We start from the raw sequence: 26,488 nt of genomic DNA, 5'->3' as shown, positions 1-26,488 counted from the left end.
CAAACCAAACCTAACCAGACCAGACCAAACCAAACCTAACCAAATCAGACGAAACCAAACCAGACCAGACCAAACCAGACCAAACCAGACCAAACCAAACCAGACCAAACCAGACCAGACCAAACCAGACCAGACCAAACCAAACCAGACCAAACCAGACCAAACCAAACCAGACCAAACCAGACCAGACCAAACCAGACCAGACCAAACCAAACCAGACCAAACCAGACCAGACCAAACCAAACCAGACCAAACCAGACCAAACCAGACTAAACCAAACTAAACCAGACCAGACCAAACCAGACCAGACCAAACCAAACTAAACCAGACCAAACCACACCAAACCAAACCAGACCAGACCAGACCAAACCAAACTAAACCAGACCAGACCAAACCAAACCAGACCAGACCAAACCAAACTAAACCAGACCAGACCAAACCAAACCACACCAAACCAAACCAGACCAGACCAGACCAAACCAAACTAAACCAGACCAGACCAAACCAGACCAAACTAAACCAGACCAGACCAAACCAGACCAGACCAGACCAAACCAAACTAAACCAGACCAGACCAAACTAAACCAGACCAAACCAAACCACACCAAACCAAACCAGACCAGACCAAACTAAACCAGACCAGACCAAACCAGACCAGACCAGACCAGACCAAACCAAACTAAACCAGACCAAACCACACCAAACCAAACCAGACCAAACCAAACCAAGCCAAACCAGACCAGATCAAACCAGACCAGATCAAACCAAACGAGACCAAACCAAACCAAACCAAACCAGACCAAACCAGACCAAACCAGACCAGACCAAATCAAACCAAACCAGACCAAACCAAACCAGACCAAACCAGACCAGACCAAATCAAACCAAACCAGATCAAACCAAACCAGACCAAACCAGACCAAATCAAACCAAACCAGACCAGACCAGACCAGACCAGACCAGAACAGACCAGACCAGACCAGACCAAACCAAACTGGACCAAACCAAACCAGATCAGACCAAACCAAACCAAACCAGACCAAACTAAAGCAGACCAAACCAAAGCAGACCAAACCAAACCAAACCAGACCAGACCAAACCAGACCAAACCAAACCTAACCAAATCAGACCAAACCAAACCAGACCAAACCAAACCAGACCAAACCAAACCAAACCAAATCAGACCAAACCAAATCAGACCAAACCAAACCAAACCAGACCAGACCAGACCAGACCAGACCAGACCAGACCAAACCAGTGCCTACTTCAGTCCACCTGAACTCTCCCAGAACTCAACAGCTGTGTTATTTAGACCCCACCTGACTCCGCTCTTGCTTTAGGTCTGATCAGATTTAAATCCTGTTGTTAGAACTGACTCCGCCCACGCAGACTTTTAACAGGAACATCTGAGAAAACAAGAATTACATCTTTATACAGTGTTTTCCTCATTTTCTTTTCACTATTTTGACGACTGCCCTTTACAGTCAGTGTGAAGGTCCAATGATAACGTTCTCAGTCTCTAACCCACAGGTGTCAAACGTGCGGCCCGTGGGCCAAATCCGGCCCACCAAAGGGTCCAGTCCGGCCCACGGGATGAATTTGTGAAATGCAAAAATTACACTAAGATAGTAACAATCCTTTTAGTTCAGGTTCCACATTCAGACCAATTCAATCTCCAGTGGGCAGGACCAGTCAAATACTATCATAATAACATAGAAATAATGATAACTCCTAATTGTTCTTTTTGTAAATGTGAATATTTTCATGTATTCACACTAAACAAAATATAATCTCACAAAAACTGGGAATAACCTGAACAAATATGAACAACCTGAAATGTCTGAAGAGAAGTAAGTACAATTTTAACAAGTGTTCAGAGAACGCAGGACAGTGGGATTCTCATTCATCCATTCATGCGCGTCACTAATTAGATGACGAGGCATTTGGCTTGGTCCTAATATGCAAACTGCAGCAATGGTGACTGTTTATTCAGCTATGACAGTTAAACACTTTATCTTCACAATTTTACTTTTCAGACTCTTTCATACTGTGAAAACGTGCTTTTTAAGTCTAGCTAAAGGTCTACAGGGTGGGGAAGCAAAATGTACAATATTTTGAGGCAGGGATTGAAAGACAGTGTATGACCAATTAGTTTATTGAAAGTCATGAGAATTTATTTGCCACAAGAAAATTGACATAATAGAAAATGTTTTTATTCTATGTGTCCTCCTTCTTTCTCAATAACTGCCTTCACACGCTTCCTGAAACTTGCGCAAGTGTTCCTCAAATATTGGGGTGACAACTTCTTTAATAGTATCTTCCAGACTTTCTGGTAATAGTTTTGCTCATAGTCATTCTCTTCTTTCCATTATAAACAGTCTTTATGGACACTCCAACTATTTTGGAAATCTCCTTTGGTGTGACGAGTGCATTCAGCAAATCACACACTCTTTGACGTTTGCTTTCCTGATTACTCATATGGGCAAAAGTTTCTGAAAAGGTATGGATAATAGTGTTAGGTATGATTATGACATCAGTATATGTTTGGTTTCAAAACAACTGACGTAGTGTCTGCTGAGAAAAAACAACTAAATGTTCATTGTACATTTTGCTTCCCCACCCTGTACAACTGTAATAAGATTATTGCACGTTACACTTTTCCTAACAGTGTGCATGTGTGGATCGACTATTTCTGTTTAAATTCAACAGTTTCCAGGTTGTTCCATACAGCAGAAAAAGTTGAAGCTTGGTACCAGTCATGTGTCTGTCCAATTAGATTCAATTCACATCAATATTTGTTGAGTTCTAATTTTAAATGTGTGGTAAATGGGATTTTCAGTGTTAAATGTAAATGTCCACAGAGTCCACATTCCAAAGTAGATGTGGACAATTTAGTTCCAGATACAAGATATTGTTCTAAGCTACAGGTGGATCAAACTGGAGGCTAATTGGAGTCGTTTGGAATTTTTGATGAATTTTGGAAAATTGCTCAATAATGACAGATAGGAAAATTGTAGATGTTGTGACCTTGCTGTGACCTTGAACTTTGGCCTACTGGGAGCAAAATTTAATGGGTTGGTCCCAGGGCCTAGGCCTATCTGTGGGGACAATGTGGTAAAGATGGCTGGAATAGTTTTCCTGTAAAGTTGCAAACAAACAAACAAACACACAAAGCAAAGTGATCACAGTACCTCCTGGCAGAGGTAAAAATATTCCATCTGTTACTCAATGTTCTGTGTGTTTGTAGATCCACTGTGATCTGTAAGTTATAATGTACAAGTGTAAATGATAAACTGAGGCAGAATATTGTTAAAATTACACTTATTTTTTCAGTTTGCTCATATTATTCACATTGTCTGAAAGGATAGTTTGCAGATGTAAACCTTCTCATAACGCAATTTGACTGTTTTCGCTCTAAAACAGAGGGAAAAGTTTGGAGTTGACATTATTTATATATTACTATGTTATTATTTTACTGGTTCGGCCCACTGCAGATCAAATTTAGCTGAATCTGGCCCCTGAACTAAAATGACTTTGACACCTCTGCTGTATACGATGCATTCAAGGCTGAAAATTTGAGTTTGCAGGTACATCAAGATCATCTCTTAATTTCGTCTGAAGGCTGTTCTGCTAAGCTCCTTTGAAGCGTCTTCAGGAACAGTTTCGAAACAGTTCATGATGTGAGGAGAATGTGAATGGTGCGTGAACTCGACAGAGGAGTGATCTGAGGTGGAAAAGCACACTGCTGGCAAAAATACCCTAAAATGGGGTCATAATTAGATAATGGGATGATGGTAAGTGTGCAGCATTCTTGCCCTTGTTTGGAGAGAGGTGCATAAAAGTGTACATCCCATCCACCGCAGGAATGGGTGATTATGGACAGAATATGGTCATGTGTCTTAACAGGATGAAAAAGAAGAGGTGGCATGTGTGAAGGTGATTGGAAATGCAGTTTCATGTATACACGTTTATCACTGAAAACATCACTATAGTCAGTAGTCGCTTTTCCATCGGACATCTGCGCAAAATGTTACCGATATTTACAAAATGTCGACAAAACAGAAGTGCGTAATGTCGGTTTTTCCATTAAATCACAAATACGAGGATTTGTTTATTTATTATCGCGAAATGACACGAGAAGTCATTCCATAAACATGACGACGAACGTAAATATGGTGTTGAGTTACAGATATTTTCATTATTATTATATATTATCCCTCTATCTCCTACTAAATTAAAAAATGATTGGGTTTCCTGGTGTGTCCACAGATACCGCGACAAGTTTCTTCTTCTTCTTCGCTTGTTACGTCCGTCAACATCTGTTTTTTTAATTCACCTGACTCTAGTTGTGAAAAAAAAGTCTTTCCGTTGCAGTTTTGCGTGATATACCATTTGCGCTACGCCTGAAAAACCACCTCTTGCCGGCGCAAAAACTTTTAATCAAAAAATGAGACTTTTGGCGAAATTGTCGTTTTTCCATTAGGTACATTTTTATGCGTAAGTTATATTTGCGCAATTTGAGAGTCAATGGAAAAGCGATTTCTATTGAAATTGATATAAAACACTACTTTACAGACAATCAGATAAGCACCACACACAGTAAGACGTATGGAAGAGGATTAGGGCCATTGGGGAAAAATAAAAAAAATTAAGATCCAATATATTTTCTTTATTATTATTCTGAGGGGAAAAAAATCTGAATTCTGACTTTAATCTTGGAATTTTGACTTTTTTTTTCAGAATTCTGACTGCTCTAAATATTTTTTTTTTATTATTGTTCTGAGATTAAAGTCAGAATTCTGAGGAAAAATAGTCAGAATTTTGAATTTTTTCTCAGAATTCGGACTTTTTCTCAGAATTCTGACTGTTTTAATTTTTTTTTTATCATTGTTCTGAGATTAAAGTCAGAATTCTGAGAAAAATATCATGAATTTGGACTTTTTTCTCAGAATTCTGACTGTTTTTAATATTGCTTTTTTTATTATTGTTCTGAGATTAAAGTCAGAATTCTGAGAAAAATAGTCAGAATTTTGACTTTTTTCTCAGAATTCTGCCTTTTTTTCTCAGAATTCTGACTGTTTTAAATTTTTTTTAATCATTTTTCTGAGATTAAAGTCAGAATCCTGAGAAAAAATATCATGAATTTTGACTTTTTTCTCAGAATTCTGATTTTAATCTTAGAATTCTGACTTTTTTCTCAGAATATTAATAAAAGACATATATTGGACCTTAATTAAATTTGTTTTTTTCCAGTGGCCCTAATCCTTTTCTGTAAAGACAACATGCACTACTGATAAAAAAAACAAAACAAACAAACAAAAAAAACACCAAGTGGTCGACAGAGGTAGTTAAATCTGCAGGACTGGATAGTTTTTTAGCATCACTGGACAAAATAAAACCTGAATTCCCTTTCATCATATTGGGAAACTAGACTTCTATACCTATTCCATCCCTTTGTGCAATCACAGGCATTTTCAGACAAGTGGGAGGGCTTAAGACATGATTAGCAGTTGTAATTACCATTCATTTGACAGAATCAGCGACATTTAGAAAACTGTTTTACATTTATCTAATGACATCAAACATCGGGTCGTCTATCTTTATATTTAATCGCATTTAATCTGAAAGGACAGAGCTGTAAAAGGTAGCTGTGTATTGTCAAAAAAATAAAAAATAAAAAAAATCTGCCATTTTAATCTAATTTCAGCTCCAACAGCTATAACATGTGGTAAAAACACAAACCCATGACATTATTTGTCCATCTCGAAAAAGTTAGATTCTGATTATGAAAATGCATAATTACAGACACACTGTAGGAATACTGTCCCTTCATTATACACCATTAAAAACAAGCACACAGGCAAAAATATGCCATTTACATGAAGGAACTGTACCATCAGATATTCATCAGATCTTCATTCAAAGTAGCGTTGTTCCCCACCCGTCATCCTGTTTCAGTGATTTTATCTGGGTTTTAAGGAAACACTGTCTTGCATGAACAGTTCTTTGCAATGATAAAATCCTTAAACAGAGACGATGTCGTACGCTGAGACGCAAATGACGATAACGCATCAAAAATATCCAAATGATACTGATCAAAGCAACAGTGCAATAACCTGCCACGAGCTCCTGCAGCGCCTCTATGGAATATCAAGACATGACAGTCGTTTCAAGCAGTGATATTTGGCTTTTTTAAACGGAGTTCTTCATTTTCAAACATTTCCCAGGTCACGTTGACTCATGCAGAGAAGGTTTCATGTTAAGTTTAATTTAATTTGGTTTAGTTTATTTCAAATATGCAACAAAACAAAGTAATCCTACTTAGTCCTTATAAATGAAACAGATTATAGGAAAACAAAACAAACAAAAAACAAAAAAACAAAAAAAAACCCAATATATATATATATATATATATATATATATATATATATATATATGAAAACAAAGTATGACTTCATTTACACATTCAAAAAGGAGTGTTCCAGGTTCCAGGTAATGGTTAAACATTCATCAGTCCATGATTTTCACAGGTTTTTGGAATTATTTTGTAATTTATACCTCAATTCTAGTTCAGTTTACCGTACTTTCCAGACTATGAGCCGCGTTCACCCTGTCTCCGACGTCTCACCATCGCTTCATTGATGCCAAGCTTACGTGCAGCAGCTCTATTTCCTTCTTCGACAGCCGGATCGATCATTAGCCCAGAAAACATAAATTAGCCGCATCATTTTAGAGCCGTGGGTTCACAGTGTGTGGAAAAAAGTAGCGGTTTATAGACCAGAAAGTACAGTAGTTGTTTTATTTCCTTAAAGGAGTGATATTTTGCTTTTTTAAATGGAATTCTTCGTTTTCCAACATTCAATCTTGGAATTTTGACTTTTTTCTCAGAATTCTGACTGTTTTAAATATTTTTTTTATTATTGTTCTGAGATTAAAGTCAGAATCCTGAGAAAAATATCATGAATTTTGACTTTTTTCTCAGAATTCTGACAATTTTTTTTTTTTTTATCATTGTTCTGAGATTAAAGTCAGAATTCTGAGAAAAATATCATGAATTTTGACTTTTTTCTCAGAATTCTGACTTTAATCTTAGAATTCTGACTTTTTTCTCAGAATATTAATAAAAAACATATACTGGACCTTAATTAAATTTGTTTTGTTCCAGTGGCCCTAATCCTTTTCTGTAAAGACAACATGCACTACTGATAAAAAAACAAAACAAACAAAAAAACACATCATAATCACATCACACACAATCTGCAGGACTGGATAGTTTTTTAGCATCACTGGACAAAATAAAATCTGAATTCCCTTTCATCATGTTGGGAAACTAGACTTCTGCACCTATTCCTTCCCTTTCTGCAGTCACAGGCATTTTCAGACAAGTGGGAGGGCTTAAGACATGATTGGCAGTTGTAATTACCATTCATTTGACATAAACTGTAAATGCTCTGTTTGGGTCTGAATTCTTCATTCATTCAACTCCACAGGTCCATCTTCAACCCAATTTCTGAGGAATGACACCAGAAAGGTGGTTTGGAGCGCTGGCCCTTTAAATGCACATGAGCCACTTCAGGCCCCGCCCCCTCCAGGTTGTTGGCTGTGCTGCTCTGTCCTGTTCAACCAACAACTGAACATTTGAGGTAATGGGCTCCAAGTTCGGACATATTTTCAGAATGGACTACAACTGCTGATGACAACAAACAATTATGTCGAACTGGAGAAATGCTCGTCGAAAGTCCTTATATGTGCCAATATTGTGACGGAACTAGTTTTAAACATAACAAATTAAGCAAGAATTAAAACAGGTTGTTGAAATCCACTGGATTTTTGCTCAAATGAATATAAAGATAGTTTTGCAGCAGCTGGAGGGTTCAAATTCAAACTTTTTGAACTATTAGAGTCCAAATACACAAAGAAATGAACCACAGACTAAGAAAAGTGGGTTTAGATAAATATGAGCCCTTTAACTAAAAGAAAAAACGTCACAATAGTTCCATATTTAGTTGAATAATGTAAGATTTTAAAGGTTTGGTGCAAATGTTCCCGCAAATTACAGTAAAAGAACAGGCTTCAAATGCAGATATCAGAAAAAGATGTCCTTATTCAGTGTTCTCTGGGTCCAAAACAGATTAAACACTGGTGCTCAGAGCGACCTCAGGTTTCATTTAGGATCTCACGACACCAAAGATAAAGTAACGTACTGTACGGGGCCCTTCTTTTTTTCTCTCTCCGCCCACGAATGAGTGAATTTCATCCCTCCTTAATCCCTCAAGTATGCTGGAGATGAAGACAGTCACGACAAGCGTTAGTCTGAGAGTGAAAAAGAAAAAAGAAGGGGGCGAAGGAGAGACTGCCTGGGCAGAGGGTGACTAAAGATGGAAAAAAGATGGCGGGGTATCCGGGGTTGAATCAGGAGGAGACCGAATGAGATGTGGAGATAGAAGCACACGCTTGGAAATGAGAAGTGATGAAGCCACAGACACATCTGAAGGATGGATGCCTGATTTTTTCACATCACGGCCTCGATGCGTGAACAGTTAAGACCTGTCTGCCTTTTTAAACCTGTCGGCAACAAGTCAATCACCCCATAAAAAAAAGAAAATGTTGTTGGGGTAGATGTGCAAAAAGGTAAAAAAAACCCAAAAACAATTACTAAACTAAACAATTGCTACACTGTGCTGAATTTGACTGTATGTTGTCCCAAATGTTTTGTTTTTTATTGTTATTGTAGCTGCATTGGTTTAATAAACGCCCATGTTTCATACTGATGTTTTTATGAAGATTTATTTTCTCTCGATCTCCAACAAACTCCAACGTAATAATCCAGAAAACACTGTGACGTTAGCGCCGTAAACTGAATGCAGAGTTCCGTGAACTGGTCTGCATCTCTTCGCGCGCTCTTCCCAGAATCCTCTTGTCATGACCCTTTTATGACCTTTACGTAACAAACTCTTACATAAAATGGATATTTTTTTTAAAAAGGTACATGAGGCAATACCTCATTTTTAAAGTACAAACTGGAAATAATTTTTAAACAAAGATAAAATCATGAATTGAACACTTAATACTGTTAACAGAACACTCTACTCTCTAATGACCACACTGTCTCTCAGACAGTTACAGTTGTTATAAAAACTACATAATTCTCAAATCATCAGCTGTAGCAAAAACATTGTCACAAGTCGCTTTTCCAACGGACATCTGCGCAAAACTTTACTGATATTTGCTAAATGTCGAAAAAAACACGTAAGTGCGTAATGTCTGTTTTTTCATTAAATCACAAATGCGATGATTTGTTTATTTATTATCACGAGATGACACGAGAAGTCCTTCCATAAACATGGTGACGAATGTAAATATACTATTGATTTACAGATACATTCATTATTATTATATATTATCCCTCTGTCTCGTACTAAATTAAAAAATGATTGGGTTTCCTGGTGTGTCCCGCACATACCACGACTTGTTTCTTTTAAAACTCTTCTTCTCTTGTTGTAATGTTCATCAACATCTGTTTAATTCATGTGACTCTTGTTGCACAAAAAAGTCTTTCCATTGCAGTTTTGCGTGATATACCAATTGCGCCACCTCTTGCCACTGCAAAAATTTTTAATCGAACGAGTTTTGACGGAATTGTCATTTTTCCATTAGGTAAATTTTTATGCACAAGTTATAGTTGCACAATTTGAGGGTCAATGGAAAAGTTTCTACTTTAATTTAACCACATACAGTACTTTTAATAAAACAAACTGACCTGGTATATGCAGGGAAATTGTGTTATTCTGTTTTTATTCAACAAAACAATGAGATTGAACCTTTTTCCGAGTTCCTTTCTTCATATTTGTGTCCATCTTACTTCATAGAATAGAATAGAATAGAATAGAATAGAATAGAATAGAATAGAATAAGCTTTATTGTCAGTGCAAAATACCATTGTACAGTGTGATGAAATTTGGTTTTACATTCTATAAGGTGCTCAAGTAAAATAAACACCAATTATATAGTCACAAATAAAAATATATGGATAAAACAGTCAAATAAAAAGACAATATAAGTATACAAAAGTCACGTAAAAAAGTGGCATGCATACACACACACAGTGATGACTATAGTGTTAAGTCTTTTGAAATAAAGTGGGTAGTGTCATGTCCTGAGTCGGGTTCTGTTACTATTATAAGAGCGAAAATGGGAAATTCTAACAGTAAGCAAATATTCTGGGGTAAGCATAAGCATAGTTTAGCAGCACCTGAAGGGTTTAAATTCCAACTGTATGAACTATTAGGGTCCAAATACACAAATAAATGAACCACAGACTAATAAAAGTGGGTTTAGACAAATATGAACCTTTTAACATACATTCACTGTGGGATCATTTTGATAAGTTTATCCTACATCACAACATTTATTTTTTCCCTCAATTTTGGACACATAACATGACTAAACTTAGACCAAACCAACCCCAGATCATAACACTGCCCCCACAGGCTTGTACTGTAGGCACTAGGCATGATGGGTAATCTGGACTCACCATTGAAACACAGTCCAATCTTTACACTCTATACAAACTGACCGTTGTTTGCGGCAATTACTCAAATAAAAGCTCCATAAACAGCCACGAAGATGATTAATGCGCAAGTTTTCATGTTTATAATAGTTCTTATTTTATTATTAAATAATAATTACTCTCATGTCTTGTATTCTTGATGAAGTTATGATTTGAAATACACACTTTTTTTTCCAGACTTTGAATGTATTTGTACAAAGTATTGGTATCGGATCGGTATCACTAATACCATCCTGAATTTTACTCTGTATCAGATCGGAAAGGAAATCTGTGGTATGGAACATCACTACCTCTCAGACATCTTTCAAAGAAAACTGAACAAATTAACCAGTGCAACATAACAGATAAATACTGGCCACTGCCACTGGATAATGAATGTTATTCACCAGATTTCAGTCAAAAAAGGCCAATGTTTGTCTGATACAACTGTAATTCTAATCTCTAGTTTAGAAGCCCAATATTACCCATTATCCACTGCAACGTCTGCAGATATGAAAGCTGCAGAAAGAGGAAAAAATGCCAGAATGTGAATATACAGTTGCAGCTTTCTCCTCTCAGTCCAAATCAAAAGACTAAATATACAGATATTTTCCTGCTAGCGTCACATCCAGATCTGACTTTTGTTGGTGGTTCGTAATTACAACTTTTCATCACACATTTAACCCTCCTATCTGTCTGAAAACACCTGGGATTTGGAGAAAATCTGGGCATTAGATGGTAGATTTCACAGGTACAGAGTAGATGCAGAGGTGTCATGTCCTCTCACACTAATTCAGTTGAAATACACTCAAAGGATATTATTAACTTTTCACCTAATGATGCAAAAAACTATGAAGCCGAACCTTTATACAACAGCAGAAAACTGTTTTGGTGTGTTTCCTGCACGGTAAAAACTACATGTAAGGCTGAAAACATTAAGGGTGGAAGAAAATATCGGTTCTGCAATATATCGCGATATTTCATTTCACAATACTGTATCAATACTAAAAAGTACTGTATTGATATTTTTAGGTATTTATTCAAATGCAGATATTGTGGAGGTTCATTTTTGTTTTTTTGTTTTTTTTTTATTATTTAACACTCTTTTATTAATTAATGTTAGTTCTTTGTTGGGATCGCACAAAAACAATGTTCTGATGTTAGTTCTGAATTAATAGAATATGAACATTTGAACAGGATCTGAAACTGGAATGTCTGTAAAACAGAATTTCAGTTTGAACACAGGAACATTTTGTGATATAACATTGGATCCTGTTTTGATCAAATAAAAATGTGTTTAGTATTTGTGCAGATTTCTGGTGTAATTCAATTCTTCAAGGAAATAATCAATTAAAAAACAAACAAAAAATTGCCTTTTTAATAGTATCATGAAATATTGGGATCCTAGTATTGTGATTTGTATTGTATCGCCAGATTCTTGCCAATACACACCCTTAAAAAAACATAAAAAGAGGCGATCGACACACACATCCAGTAAACGAAAGCTGTGTAGGATCCCAAAAAAAGTAGATAAAAAAGAATGAAATAAGGTCCGCACAACCTATGAGCTCCTAAAAATGTATTCAGGGAGCTCATAGGTTTGTGCGAACCTTATTTCATTTTTTCATTTAAGGCTAAAAACATGCACATCACTGCAGAAGTTTACATTTCTAACTGTCTGGCAACTTCTGTACATTTCTCCTGGAACCAAATGAATGCCCACAAACGCATGAGCATGCACACACACACACACACACACACACACACACACACACACACACACACACACACAGCTCTGCCATCATCACCAGAAGAGAGTTTCATTGTAACAGATCTTATCTTGTCCACTTTACTCCTGGTCTGAAAAGCTCGATGTCTAATCAGGACCAGGGAGATGGGTACAGATAAAGATTAAATGACGATGTGGGTTTGGCATCAGGTAGAGAACAGAATTAAACATGTTTGTGTGTGTGTGTGTGTGTGTGTGTGGGTCTGTGTGCGTGTGCATCTCCGAGTACACGCTAAACAGATTAAACAGGATCTGAGATGTGCTGGTATATGGACTGACGTACGCATAAACACGCAGGACGGAGGTTAAACGCACACACGGATACAGTTTGTGTGCACCTGTGGGACTGTGGCACGCTCCAAGTGGGCTTCAGGCCAAACCAGGCCACCCCCCCACATATAAACCCCCCATCCCACACACACACACACACACAGCAGAGTTGGCCCTGCTAAGCGCTGCAGTCAAAACCAGTATAGGAGAGCAAAGGCATTCCTCACCCCTCTGCGCTCTGTGCTCTCAGACCAAATGATTAGAGCGCTCTAATCAGCCGAGGCTCTGAAAGGACACATATCTCCCAGCATTCATCTCTTTCACTCTGCGTCTGTCACTGGGGGCTCTCCTTCTCTCTTTCTTCCTTCAGCGACAACGTATCTATACGATAGGTATTCTCCTTGAAAAGACAAGAGACAAGTACGGCTAAAGACAGACGGAGATAAAGACGCCGCAGAGGAGCGAAGGGGAAAGACAAGAGGGAGATGGAAGATGGTATGTCCAGCCGCTTTCAACACAGAGCATCATTGTCCTGGCAGACGGGGGGGAACAACCCACAGGTGTGGCTTCAACCCCGGCCTGGACCACAGTCGACCACTGTGTGTGGACATGTGTGAGCCCCAGAACAAGTGAGGGAGTGAAAGAAGATGACAACGTATGTCAGTGAGGATGGAAAGGAAGTAGCTGCTCTGCTAGTGTTGATGCACTCAATCCTCCACAACACAGTCTAGTCTACGACGGAGCTCCTACAGGTTCAATCTAAGAGTTTTTAAGAGCTTTTTAACCCTTAAAAACCTAAACATCCACCGGTGACCAAGACCGTCTACTGATCCAAACTGTTTAATACCTGTTGATCCACTAATCCTATCAATACATGTCAATAACTGATGTAAAATACAGTTTTTTATCTTCATCATTGGATGTTCAGAGGCTCCGTAGTTACTGTGGAAACACCGTCATCTTCTACAACACTGATTCACCAGTAAAACCCATGGAGTTGGATCAATGACAGTGGATGGACACACTTTTTATTATTTTGTTATTGATATATTTTGCTTAAAAAAGTTACTTTTTCTTTAGTTTTCTCTGTTTTCAACAGAAAAACCTTCAACTTGAATTTGAGCTTTTATCAACGTCTACATGATCAGTGAATTAAATATATTGAAATACATGATTTTAACTAGAAAAAACACTAAATACAGAGAATAATATTATAATAAATAGTTATAAACTACTTAAAGAAAGGTTAAATACAGAGAAAAATTCATTGGGGAATTGACACAAAAGAAGCACTGGGTCTTTATGGGTTAAAACTAGTTAGAACAGAATTTAATGCCCATTTCACAACCATACTGGCAAAAAATTTGTGACTCCCAGAATTTAGGAAAATGTACTGATTTACTCCAACGCCTTGATTCCTACCGTTCCCAGTCATTACTCACCGAGGGCTGCAAAGTTAGCAATAATTCTGTTCTAATTTCAGTGTAAATTGTCAGGTTGGAACGGGTGGAACTGAGTCGACTAACGTTAGTTTCTTTGCAGTTTGGACATTTAACAAACACATTAAAACACAACACAGAAAATAAGTTAATGACAACATAACTGAAGACCTACCATATCAAATTTAATACATTTTAGAGACCCTTTTAATGTGTTCAATACAGATTTGCAAATTCAAGAGTTTTAAGACTTTTTCAGAACCAGCAGGAGCCCTGACAAATAAACACAATGGACTTCATTTTGTAAGAAAACCTCTGCTCTGTTGTAGAAAGTGGAGAAAACTCATCTCAAATAAGCCACAATGAAACGTTCTTTATACATTTACAGTTGTAGTGTCACAGAGGCTGCATGCCACGGTGTGACTGACACTTTGAAGTTGTTCTGTCACTCTGTAGATAGACCTTATATGTGCAAATGTCATGATGTAACTAGTTATAAAACATTACAAATGAAGCAGGAATTCAAACAGGTTGTAGAAATCCACTGGATTTTTGCCCAAATGAATCTAAAGATAGTTTTGCAGCAGCTGGAGGGTTCAAATTCAAACTGTATGAACTATTAGTGTTCAAATACACAAATAAATGAACCACAGACTAAGAAAAGTGGGTTTAGACAAATATGAACCCTTTAAGATACTCTGTGTTTTCATGCAAAATGGATTCAATCAGGGTTTTTCACACATGACCTGAAGACGGTTTGAAATGATTTTGTGTATCACTTCTTCTGGTTTACTTGTCAACAGTGGCTGCGGCCGTATCGAAGTGTCACTGCTGTGTGTCCCAGTGTACGTCCAATAAACAAAGACAACTATATTTAAGTTTTCACGGTTTTCCTTCAGATTTAGTTGAGAAGAAAAAAAGGGTGGTCGCAATTCATGGACATGAGGGGCCGAACTTTAAAATCCAATCAGGAAGTACGTTTGTGTGTAACAGGTGTCCTGAACACCGGTTTATGAGAAGAGGATTACCAGGGAAACATCAGTGATATTGTAAAAAACTTAAATATATGTACCTTTATTTATTTATTTATTTGACAGGGCCAATGCAGTCAAACGTAGTTCCAAGTTTGCAGCTGATGTGATGCATATAGAGTTTATAACTAGTGTTAATTCTCAACGCCAATCCTCGGTTGGGCTCTTCGATAACATTGCAGTACAATATAAAATATACCATATAATAATTTAAAACGATCCTACCACACATTAAAATATAATACTGTATATCCTCCTGAGACCCAGTAAGTAAAAGTTTTTTTGTTTTTTTTTTACATTACATTTTTCACATTCTAGTATTGCTTATGTTATTCACTTTTGTTCATGTTATTGTTTATTTTGTTAATATTACTTGTTTTTTGGTCATTTTGTTGCTTGTTTTATTAATTTTCCCTAATTTTCTTGTTTATTTGATACATTTTCCCTATTTTCTTGCTTATTTTATTCATGTACCAGGTCTGTGACCGTGTTTCCAGATCAAACTGATGTAAAGGCCTTTAGTAATTGGATCCACAGATGGTATAAGATGCTGATAAGTGCAGCGTTAACGTTTAAACACACTGTAATTATACTTAAGTTACAGTCGAAGATGGTTGGGGTTGGATTAGTGCTGCTTATGTGGTTTTTTCGTGTCAGATCCTTAAATAGTTGTTAAGTAAAAGTGACATTTGCTGGTGTCAAGCATGTTTTGCTTGTTCATATATGTTAAATTTCATTGCATGCTCGGAATAAATCACTAAATCAAATGTTTTTGTCATTTGGTTTTCATGTTATATTCGAAATAAACAAATGTAGAAAACTCTTCTCAAACAAGCAACAACAAAACATTCTTTTTAGATTTACAGTTTGGTGTATGACTCTAACTGCCCCAGACACAAGGAAGGATTGTACCAGATTACTCCCTGATAAAATAAATGTTTTAAGGTGGTGTAATTAATCACCGAAACACTGACCTTTGACCTTTTTCTTCCACAGCTGGGTCAGATCACAGCTCCACCACCCTTCTGGCAAACACACACAGCGCAACTTTTGTTGTTGTTGTTGTTTTGACCCTTTATCCCCACTAATGTGACAAATTTGTCTTTCACTTAAGCTTAATTCTCAAGAAATCTGATGAAATCTCTTTAGTTTTTGTCAGGATGGGGGGGGGACTGACAAAAGACTCCTCAGACGTCAGCGGTGATTATACGACAGCAAACAAGGAGGACGAGTTTCTGTGGTTCTTTTGAGATTAAACTGCATTTCTATTGTCAGAATCATACAGCGATGAGTTGGATGGGTGTCATATTAAAGCAGTTTCTATCGGATTTAACAGCAAATGACAGCAAAATGTATAAACCAGAGCAAGACTGACTGCAAGACATTACTTTCACATGTAAAGCGTGCATCTGTCCTACACCTGAACCTTCATATTCCAGGCATTTTTCCCCATTTGGGTTCAATAAATTCGCCAAATACTGCTCACATGGGTCTGTTTTCGAAAAAGCGTAAAGATGTGAAGTTTCCCCATGTTGCTCCGAATTCTACTCCCTGCCGAAAACTGCTCCCCCTTCCTAAATCAGCCATAAATAGGACAAAGTGCACCAAATCCACCCTGTCACACCAGAATAGCTCCAAATGTGAGCTGCTAAAGTTATTTCACTCCTGTAGCTTCGCAAGCTTAGCATAATGGGGGGTGCAGTTTTCGGCAATATCTGCTGCCGAATTCTGCTCTGTGCCGAAAACTGCATCCCCAGCCATGGATGACGTAGTTTTCATCAGTATCTATTTATATTGTTATATATTTTGTGTATTGTGTATCTAAGATTTAACTTTAGAAAGTTTTATATACCTTACAGCAGGGGTGTCAAACATGTGGCCCAGGGGCCAAATGCGGCCCCCCAAAGGTTCCAATCCGGCCCCTGGGATGAATTTGCAAAGTGTAAAAATTCCACAGTCAAGGCTGTGGAACTCATTTTAGTTCAGGTTCCACATACAGACCAATATGATCTACAGTCAAATAATAACAGCAGAAGAACCGACAAAAAGGAATGACCCCAGATTTTCTTCTTGGTTTGATGTGAAAAAAATTATATTACATTATGTTTATAAATAATGACAACTTCAAATATTTGTCTTTGTTTTAGCGCAAAAAAAATAACATTAAATCATGAAAATCCTTACATTTACAAACTATCCTTTAACAATAAAATGTGAATAACCTGGACAAAAATTCAGCACAATTTGAACTCTTTTCCTTCTGTTCCTCAGTGTTTAGTGTCTTTGTAGATCTGATCCATAACGCACATGGAGAAATGATAAGTTGAGGCACAATATTGTTAAAATTGTACGTATTTTTCTGAAGAAATTTCAGTTTTTTCAGATTATTCACATCTTCTTTGTTTGAACAGTTTATAAAAGTAAGTATTTTCATAATTTAATGTGAGTTTTTGCACTAAAACACAGATAAAAATTTGGAGTTGCCATTATTTATAGATTATTCTGTTATCATTTTACTGGTCCGGCCCACTGCAGATCAAATCGGACTGAATGTGGAACCTGAAAGAACATGAGTTTGAGAGCCCTGCCTTACAGTTTGCACATTCTTTAATATTAACTAGATTAAAAAAAAAACACAACTGCAATATCTTACAGTATTATTCATTACTTAATTGCTACACAGCTGTGATGGTGTTAAGAGGTTGAATAATTCACAATTAATTTCCTACCCTACGGTCAGAAATGAGAAAAAGTTGTGACAGAGTGAATTTGATGCACAATGTCCTCTCCGTGGCTGATTTGGGAAGGGGGAGCAGTTTTCGGCAGGGAGTAGAACTCGGCAAACGTCTACAGAGCGACTGAACATCTTTTAAAAATGTCAGTTACACATGGGGCATGCAGTCGACTCGCACAGCCTCCGTGACACTCCAACCCACAATGACCTTGACTGGGCTGTGAATGAACAGTGGGAGGATTCGCTGAGAGAGAGAGAGACAGAAAGAAAGAGAGAGAGAGAGAAAAAAAAAGGGGGGGGGGGGATCACAAAGCTTCACATTCAGAAGTGTGTGTGAAAGAGAAGAATTCAGAAACACTGGCTGTTATCTGGTTAAACACTGCATACGACCAAACAGACACACATAAGACAGACACACAGACATAAGACAGACAGACAGACAGACAGAGCCTCACATGGGTAGAAAGTATGTTATCAGCAGATCTGCAGGGGTTGTCTGTCTGTCTGTCCAACTGTCACACACCTCGCAGAGTTGAGCCAATATGGATTGTTTTATGATGACATATCCACTGCGCCTAGAGGGCCACCTGACATTCCTGACTCTAACCCCCCCACCCCACCCCCATCCCCCCACTCCACCCCACCCCACGTGAAAACACACACACGTACAGCAGACAGACACACACCATCCACTTCCACCTCGTTCTCAGTCTCTTACACCAATTCTCCTTCATTTCACTCTTTTTTTTTAATTTTTTTTTTTGAAATTACTATTACTATTATTATTATTATAAACTTTATTTAACCTCCTAAGACCCAGCTACGAGTTTTCTGTCCACATTTCTGGACAAGAGTTTCACAACTTTATAAAAAAAAAAAAATTTAAATTAAGAAAAGAAATCTGTCCACCACAAAGGACATTCCATAAAAATTTTAAAAACTGAATCTGAAAAAGCTGTTGCATCATGATGTTTCCAACATAGGCACTTATTTCATAAAAAAAAAAAAAAAAAAAAAAAAAAAAAAAAAAAAAAAAGCTTATACTTTGCTGACATTTCCTGGGTCTGAGGAGGTTAACCAGGACAAAAAAAAAACTCATTGAGATTAAAAATCTTTTTCCAGAGTGTCCTGGCCAAGACAGGAGCAGCAGCAGAAGTTACACAAAATGGAAATCACAGCCGAACATCCACACTAAAACTATACAGAAACACAATGAAAGTCAGCACTAAAAAAGAAACTATGTCACATATTATCACAAACGTCCACCCTCCCGTTATTTCTACAGATTGTATCCCATCAAAATGCACTAAAAAGTATAAAATCAGTGGCTTGTATTACCTAATCTTCCATTTTTTGCATGAGAAATATCAAATCCGTGCACTGTACTATTATTAAAACCCCGTTCTCATTACGCAGCACTTGGACACAGTTATAAAGATGATATTAGTATTTGGGACACACTTCAGATTCCAAAAGCAGCTCAGTAATAACATAAATAATATCACTGGGAGTATTTAAGTGAAAAGCCGGTGCGCAATTCCTGTGCGTTATTGGAATTACCCAAAAAAAATCCCACATTGATTCCGCCCCTGTGCGCAGAAACCAAATAAAACTAAGATGAAATGAGATCAGTCGAGTCCCAAGATGACAGTAAAATCCTAAACACGTGGTAAACACACAAACAGGACTCACCACCACAGTCCGATGATGTTGACCGGACAGAGCAAGATAAAGAACAGGGCCAGCTGGATCCGCGAGAGCCGAACCGTCATGGTGAAAACGGACAAATCCTGAAGGAAAATCCCCAGACTAAGTTTAAGATGACGTCCCCAGCCGACACACAGTTGGATTATTTCTGAAATACATATGAGGTTCTTGTTTTCTGACTGTGCGCCTGGATAAAAAAAAAATAATAAAATAAAATAAAAGCTTATTGGAAAGTGTCTGTCATGAAGAACGCAAAAAGTTCATCATCCAGCTCTTCTGTCGGGCGCATCTTTAATGCGCAACAAAGTTGGTCAAGAGGCTACTGAAGAGATGTCCGCTCTCCAAGGTGTGGTTAACCTCTTCATTGTCCTTCTGCTCTATCTGTCGCAGCACATTACACGCATTGGGGCGCACTGAGGAGGATCCAGTCCAGGCTCAGAGTCCGACTCCGAAAAATGCGCAAAGCTGAAACCGCCGGTGCAACCACTTGGAGCCTCAATGTTGAAACTTAAAACTATGGATTGATATGACGCAGAGGAGCTCTATCACGACGCAAATTAAAAAAAAAAAAAAAAAAAAAAAAGTCAGAAGTTTTGGTGTTTGCAGCTGTTGGATGTTGTCGCTCCTCGTTTACGCGCTCAAATGACGCACGGACGCACGAACTCGCCGGAGTGTTTTCGTGCGCACTGGCTGCAGGTAGATCCGAGGCACAGTCTGAAGAAGAAGAAGAAGATGTGTTTTCTTTGGATGATGAAGGGAGGAAAAATGCGCTCGTCTTCTTTTTCTTCCACCTTGGTGTGTGACGTCGCTCGGGGCGAAGTGAAATCCTCGCTGTCATTCAAGAGAAGGAGAGAGAAAGAAGCTGCAATTAGTTTTTTAGGAGGATCCGAGTGCGAGCGACAGACGGAGGTAAACAAACACGGGAACGCGCACCCAGTCCTGGCGCACGGTGTGTTTACGGTGAGGTGGAAATCACAGCGATGAACTGATGTCATCCCAGGTGTGGAAGCGCCTTTAGGAGGTCTGAGCCAAAAGTCTGCGGATAAAACACCAGGAGTTTTTTTTTTTTTTTTTATCCGCTCATATTTTCCTTTGTCCAATCAGGAATGTCCAACGGTGGCATTATTTATCAGATTTAACCCCCTGCTCCATCTGGCACATCAGACTTTGTTCTCAAGTGCCACCAACGTTTAACAAAATGCCTGCAGAATAATCATTTGTGTTGCGCATGCGTGTGTTTAGAGGGGCTGTGCGCTATTCTCACCTATGTGGCCAAGGGCATATCCATTGAAATGTAACCCCACTGTACTGGAGTCCGCCATAAAAGCCCTGACACCAGACTAAGTTCCACTGCAGTGATGCAATCAATCACAAGAGTAACACAATGCAGTCTCCCCCTCTGTGTTCCATAAGGGTCTATATTCCTGCTGTTCTCTATTATTAGTAAATAATGCACAAACCAAAACCACAGCCCTGAACCTGACCTGCACTGGACAAAAAATATACTGATATTTTTACAGAAAAAAACAAAACAAAACAAAACTGGCAGCTGTGGTTACCAGAACAATACTGTAAAAACAAAAAAAAAACATCAAACTGTAACATGTAGATTTAACATTTTAACTCTCCAGTATCCCATCCAGCAAGGCCCTTACTAAGCACCAAGTGTGCATTTTTGGCACACTTGTGGAATAATGTCAAAAAAAAAATTTCATACAGTTTATTTTTTATTCTTTTACACTTTTTTCTATTTCATCAACTTGAGCTGTAAATAAAAATACCAAATACTCAATAATTGTCACATATCTTAACCCTTTAAATGCCATGTTTGTAATGTAAACAAACCATTTTTTTGGATGCAAAAAACACAAAAAAATACCTTTTTTCAATGTACTACATAAAAAGTGCACTGTAAGCCTGGACTTTGTATTTACTAAAATGCTTTAATTACAATGTACTTAAATGATTTCAGTTTTATTTCATTACTATAAAATGTTCAGTGCATTCTACTAATTTGCAGACGTAGTTGAAAGTACGAAAAAGTTTAAGTCGAACGGATTTAAATCACCAAGTTTTTGTCATGACCACACCCTTTTATCAACACATTGCATTGTGGGTATTGGGCATGTTGTAAATGCGTTCTTTTTCAGTGCAGGGGTTCAGCAGGGTTGTGGTGTTAGTGTTAATTTGGACTTAATATGTGTATGTCAGTGTTTATTGGGCTTTTTGTGTTTGTTTTTGTATTTTTGTAGAGTTGCAACATGATCACATATTTGATTTTTTCATCCTGGCATATGTCAATGATTAACTCCAACATTGGTTAATTTGCATGATTATTTTTGGCGCTTGGTCAAATGTACAAAAATACTAGCATCTGTCACCAAGTGTGCGTAAAATGCACACCTATAAATTAAACTATTGAATATTATACACTGATTTATTTTTCTGCTCTAATTTGATTTTATTTTTGTAAATCGAGGTCAGCTCTAATCATACAGATCAAATGGAAGAAAAAGTGCATTTTAGGCACACTTGGCAGACAGATGCTAGTCTGGTCATTTTCTTTTGTTTACAATGTGCACATTTTAGTTGGTGGCCGGAATTTTAAAGATCGTGCAAAAATGAACAACTTTTGAATTCTAACCTTATTTAAATTGTGAAAAATAATATGAAGTTTTTTAAAACAAAGTGCAAAGTGTGCCCAAAAGGCACACACGGATACCGGAGGGTTAAACATGTAGATTTAACATTGGATTTTAGTGATATTTACATGTTTAACCCATAAAGAGCCAAACATCCACCATCAGACCAAAACCATCTACTGATGTAACTAGGAGTGTAAGAAAATATCGCAATATATCGTGATATTTTATTTCATGATACTGTATCAATATTTATTCAAATGGAGACATGGTGGAGGTTCATGTTTTTGTTTTTTATTATTTTTTGGGAAATTGCACGCTTTTATTTCTATATTCACATGCGTGTTTTGCTCTGTTGTTAGTACAAAAAAAGTAGTATTGTGATATTTGCAGGTCATGCATGTAGTTTTTTTAAACTGACAACACTTTTTTATTAAATAATGATCATTTCAATCATCCTATAAGCACTTTTTACTGTCTGAAAAAGGCAGATGTTCATTCTTTTGTTGGGATCGCAGAAAAATAATGTTATGATGTTGGATTATTTAGGGTCTGTACACTATGCATTCTATTCACAACTAATAGAATAGGAACATTTGAGCAGGATCTGAAAGTGGAATGTCTGTTAAACATAATTTTATTTATTTATTTGTGTGTGTGTTTTTTACTCGTAATTTTATTTGTATTTATCTGTAAAAATGTTTTTGTTTTTAAAGAGGAAAGTTTTGTGATATAGTATTAAATCCTGTTCTGATCAAATACAAATGTGTTTAGTATTTGTACATATTTTTGGTATATTTCAATTTTTCCAGAAAATAATCTCTTAGAAGAAGAAACAAAACAAAAAAATATTGCCTTGTTAAGAGTATCGGGATATATTGCGATATATCGTATCGTGGTCCTAGTATTGTGATTTGTATCGTATCGCCAAATTCTTGCCGATACACACCCTTAGATGTAACTGTTTAATACCTGTTAATCCATTAATTCTATCAATCCATGTCAATAATTGGTGTAAAATACAGTTCTTCATCTTTTCATGGTCATCATATATGACCCATTTGGACATTCAGAGGCTCTGTAGTCACCGTGGAAACAACGTCATCTTCTACAACATTGATTCACCAGTAAAAAAAAAAAAAAAAAACAAAATAAAAAAAAAAAAAAGACAGTTGGTCCACATAAATAGTGTGTTTACAAAGTGAAAGTGTGATTTAATATCTGCTTGCTGATCTGTCCGTTGTGGCACAAGATGACACATTCGGCTCTCGATTGCTTTGTTCAATAAATAATAGCGATTTCTCCCAGTTTCTCGTTGGAAAAATAAAAAGGGCTAAAAGTTTTCAAGCTCTGCAAGACAAATAAGAGCAAATGTTGCTTTTGAAAACCAGAGAGACACCTTCAAGCTTTCAAAAGAGACAGGTAAGATGGGATTTTATTCAACAAATGAGTTCTTAACATGTTCGGTTAACCCTTAAAGACCCAAACAAACACTGGTACCAAAACCAGCTACCAACATACAATGTTTAATACCTGCTGATCCACTAATCCTATCAATACATGGAAATAATTGATGTAAAATACAGTTCTTCATCTTTTCATGGTCATCAGATATGACCCATTTGGACGTTCAGAGGCTCCATAGTTACTGTGGAAACACCGTCATCTTCTACAATGTTGATTCACCAGCAAAACCCATGGAGTTGGATCAATGACAGTGGATGGACACACTGGGTTTATGATCAGTTAATGAGAGATTTTGCTGGAAAAGTCACTTTTTCTTTAGTTTTCTCTGTTTTGATATAATAACCATTGAATTTACTCTGAGTTTTCTTGAACATCTAAATTAAATATAGGAAATTATATATAGGAAAATACACGATTTACACTGAAAAATGCCAAATCAGTGAGATAACATTTTAATAAATGGTGATAAATCATTTAAGAAATGTTCAGTACAGAGAAAACTTCATTTGGAAACGGCCACAAAAGTAACACTGGCTCTTCATGGGTTCAAATGTTTACTACTTTTTACTTTTATTTAAAAAAAAAAAAAAAAGTATGAGAATAGGCTGTTATTTCAACATTATGGTATTGCTATTTAAACGGCATCACATTATTTTTCAATTTACAGTTTTATTTTCTCAAAACAATAGATATGCATAATTTCTACAAACAAATCTGGTTCTTAACATACTCTTCCTGTAAAAAACTACAGCTATAGATTTGATTTAGTCGTTAACACAAAAATCTTTTCAAATAAAAAACTTTGCATTATATTTTCACTTGGAGTTTTTTTATGTTGCAATTTTACAGCGTTTTGGTGTTAACGCTACGGTTATTTTTTACAGTATACAGCAGGCCTTCGTCTGCAAAGAAAAGGTGTCAGAAAGAGAAGAAAATACAAGTTTGATCAAAAGTGGAGGCACTAAAGAGTGGATTTCTCCCTCCAGTAGTCAGCGTCTGCTCTGTACGGACTCATAGTAGTCAACCTGTGGTAGGTTTCATTTATTTATCCAGACTTTTCCGTCATTTAAATACCTTTGTGGCTCAGTGTGATATAAAGCTTGAAATAACTTGACATAAATCCATTTAAAACACATTACCGTTGTTGCTTGATTTGGTCCATTTCAGTCGTGTATACTTCAAATTGCTGCTGACCAAGCACACCACGGTTTTCAGAAGGTATGATGCATTTTTCCTGACATTCAGTTAGACAAGGTTTCCATTCCTTTGGCTGCAGCGAAAAAAAATCAACTTGTGCAAACTTACATGAGGTGATTTCTAGACATTAATCTTATGTTGTCTTTTCTACTGGTCACGATATCTTAAAACTTTAATTTAGGGATGGGAAAACATATACAATCAGATACAAGACGTCGTATTTATATGGTTTTTCAGTTATATTTTGCATGAATATAAACTCAATAACACTCAACAGGCAATGCTGCAAACTCAGTTAAGAGTTTGAATGGTTATTCCTTTTTCTTTTGGCCTATTTTCTCATTTTTCAGTTCTATTAACCTGAAGTAAAGGCTCGAAAATACCTGAAAAATGTTAAAAACTGACTCAAATCATTTTATGTGAAGGCAAAATGTATGGTTTTCTAACTTGTGATCAGTGAATGAGGGTTGAAAAAGACATTTGTACAAGTTCTAAGATCATAAATGATATTGGGTCATTATTGGATTTACATTATTTTTGGTTTTATGACTGTTAAGCACTTTTGTCGAGTATATAACCCATAAAGACACAAACAGCCACTGGTATCTAATGATCTATTATGTTTAATGACTTCTGATCCACTAAATAAAGTTCTGCATCTTTTCATGGTCAATTAGATATGACCCATTTGGACGTTCAGAGGCTCCGTAGTTACCGTGGAAACACCATCATCTTCTACAACATTAATTCACCAGTAAAACCCATGGAGTTGGATCAATGACAGTGGATGGACACACTGGGTTTATGTTCAGGATGACATATTTTGCTGAAAAAGTCACTTTTTCTCCAGTCTAATCTGTCTTGATTTAATAATCTTTGAAATTACTCTGAGCTTTTACGAATATTTACATGTTCAGTGAATTAAATATAAGAAAACACTGGATTTTCACTCAAAATAATACAATACAAGGGATAATATTGTAAGAAATGTTGATAAATGACATAGGAAAGGTTAAATGTAGAGAAAAAAAAAACATTTCATGATCATTTAATGACATTTTTGAAAATACTTCTTTTTTCAACAGACAATACAACACAGAAACTAGGGGTCACTGGTTGAACACAAAATATTTAAATGACACTCAGTAGTAATTATGTGCTGTTTTGTTTACAGTCCAGCCATTTTTCACGAAAAAGTAACTTTTTCTTCTGTTTTCTATGTTTTGATGTCATAACCTTTGAATTTACTCTGAGCTTTTATAAACATCTGCATGGTCAGTGAATTAACTATAGGAAAACAACTGATTTTTACTCAAAGAATAAAAAATACAGAGGATAATATCATAAAAATGATAATCAATCACTTAAGAAAAGCTATATTTTAAAAAATTTTCTATGGGTTAATTCTTGTGAATATCGTCAAGTTATGTTCAGATTAAATACACTCTTACTTGAATTTACAGAAACCATGTTACTGTTTTGTCGCATACTATTATATCTCACCCACTTTACATATTTTTCAATACTTCTGGATCTTTGTTACCATTGATTTCCTGCTGCAGCTTCAGACTAAAATGCACAGGAGTTTTTTTTCCTCCCTGTTTCTGTCATAATCAATTTAGGATGGCTCTCTCCCGGCCTTTGAAGACCCGACTCTCTTTAC

General features: G+C 36.7%; 1 protein-coding gene across 1 annotated transcript in view; it reads right to left on the bottom strand.

Moving 5' to 3' along the window:
- Positions 1–19,912, bottom strand: part of wnt6b (wingless-type MMTV integration site family, member 6b) — a 77,896-nt gene extending 57,984 nt beyond the window's left edge. The window contains exon 1 of the mRNA XM_030125385.1: positions 19,505–19,912. Coding sequence (XP_029981245.1) covers positions 19,505–19,584 — 80 coding nt within the window. The 5' untranslated portion in view covers positions 19,585–19,912. The remainder of the gene's footprint in view (positions 1–19,504) is intronic.
- Between the last annotated feature and the right edge of the window lie 6,576 nt (positions 19,913–26,488).

Source organism: Sphaeramia orbicularis, chromosome 21, assembly GCF_902148855.1.
Source record: "Sphaeramia orbicularis chromosome 21, fSphaOr1.1, whole genome shotgun sequence".
NCBI classification, from domain to species: Eukaryota; Metazoa; Chordata; class Actinopteri; order Kurtiformes; family Apogonidae; genus Sphaeramia; species Sphaeramia orbicularis.
Note: the sequence above shows the minus strand (reverse complement) of the source record. Positions and strands in the feature narration are given on the sequence as shown.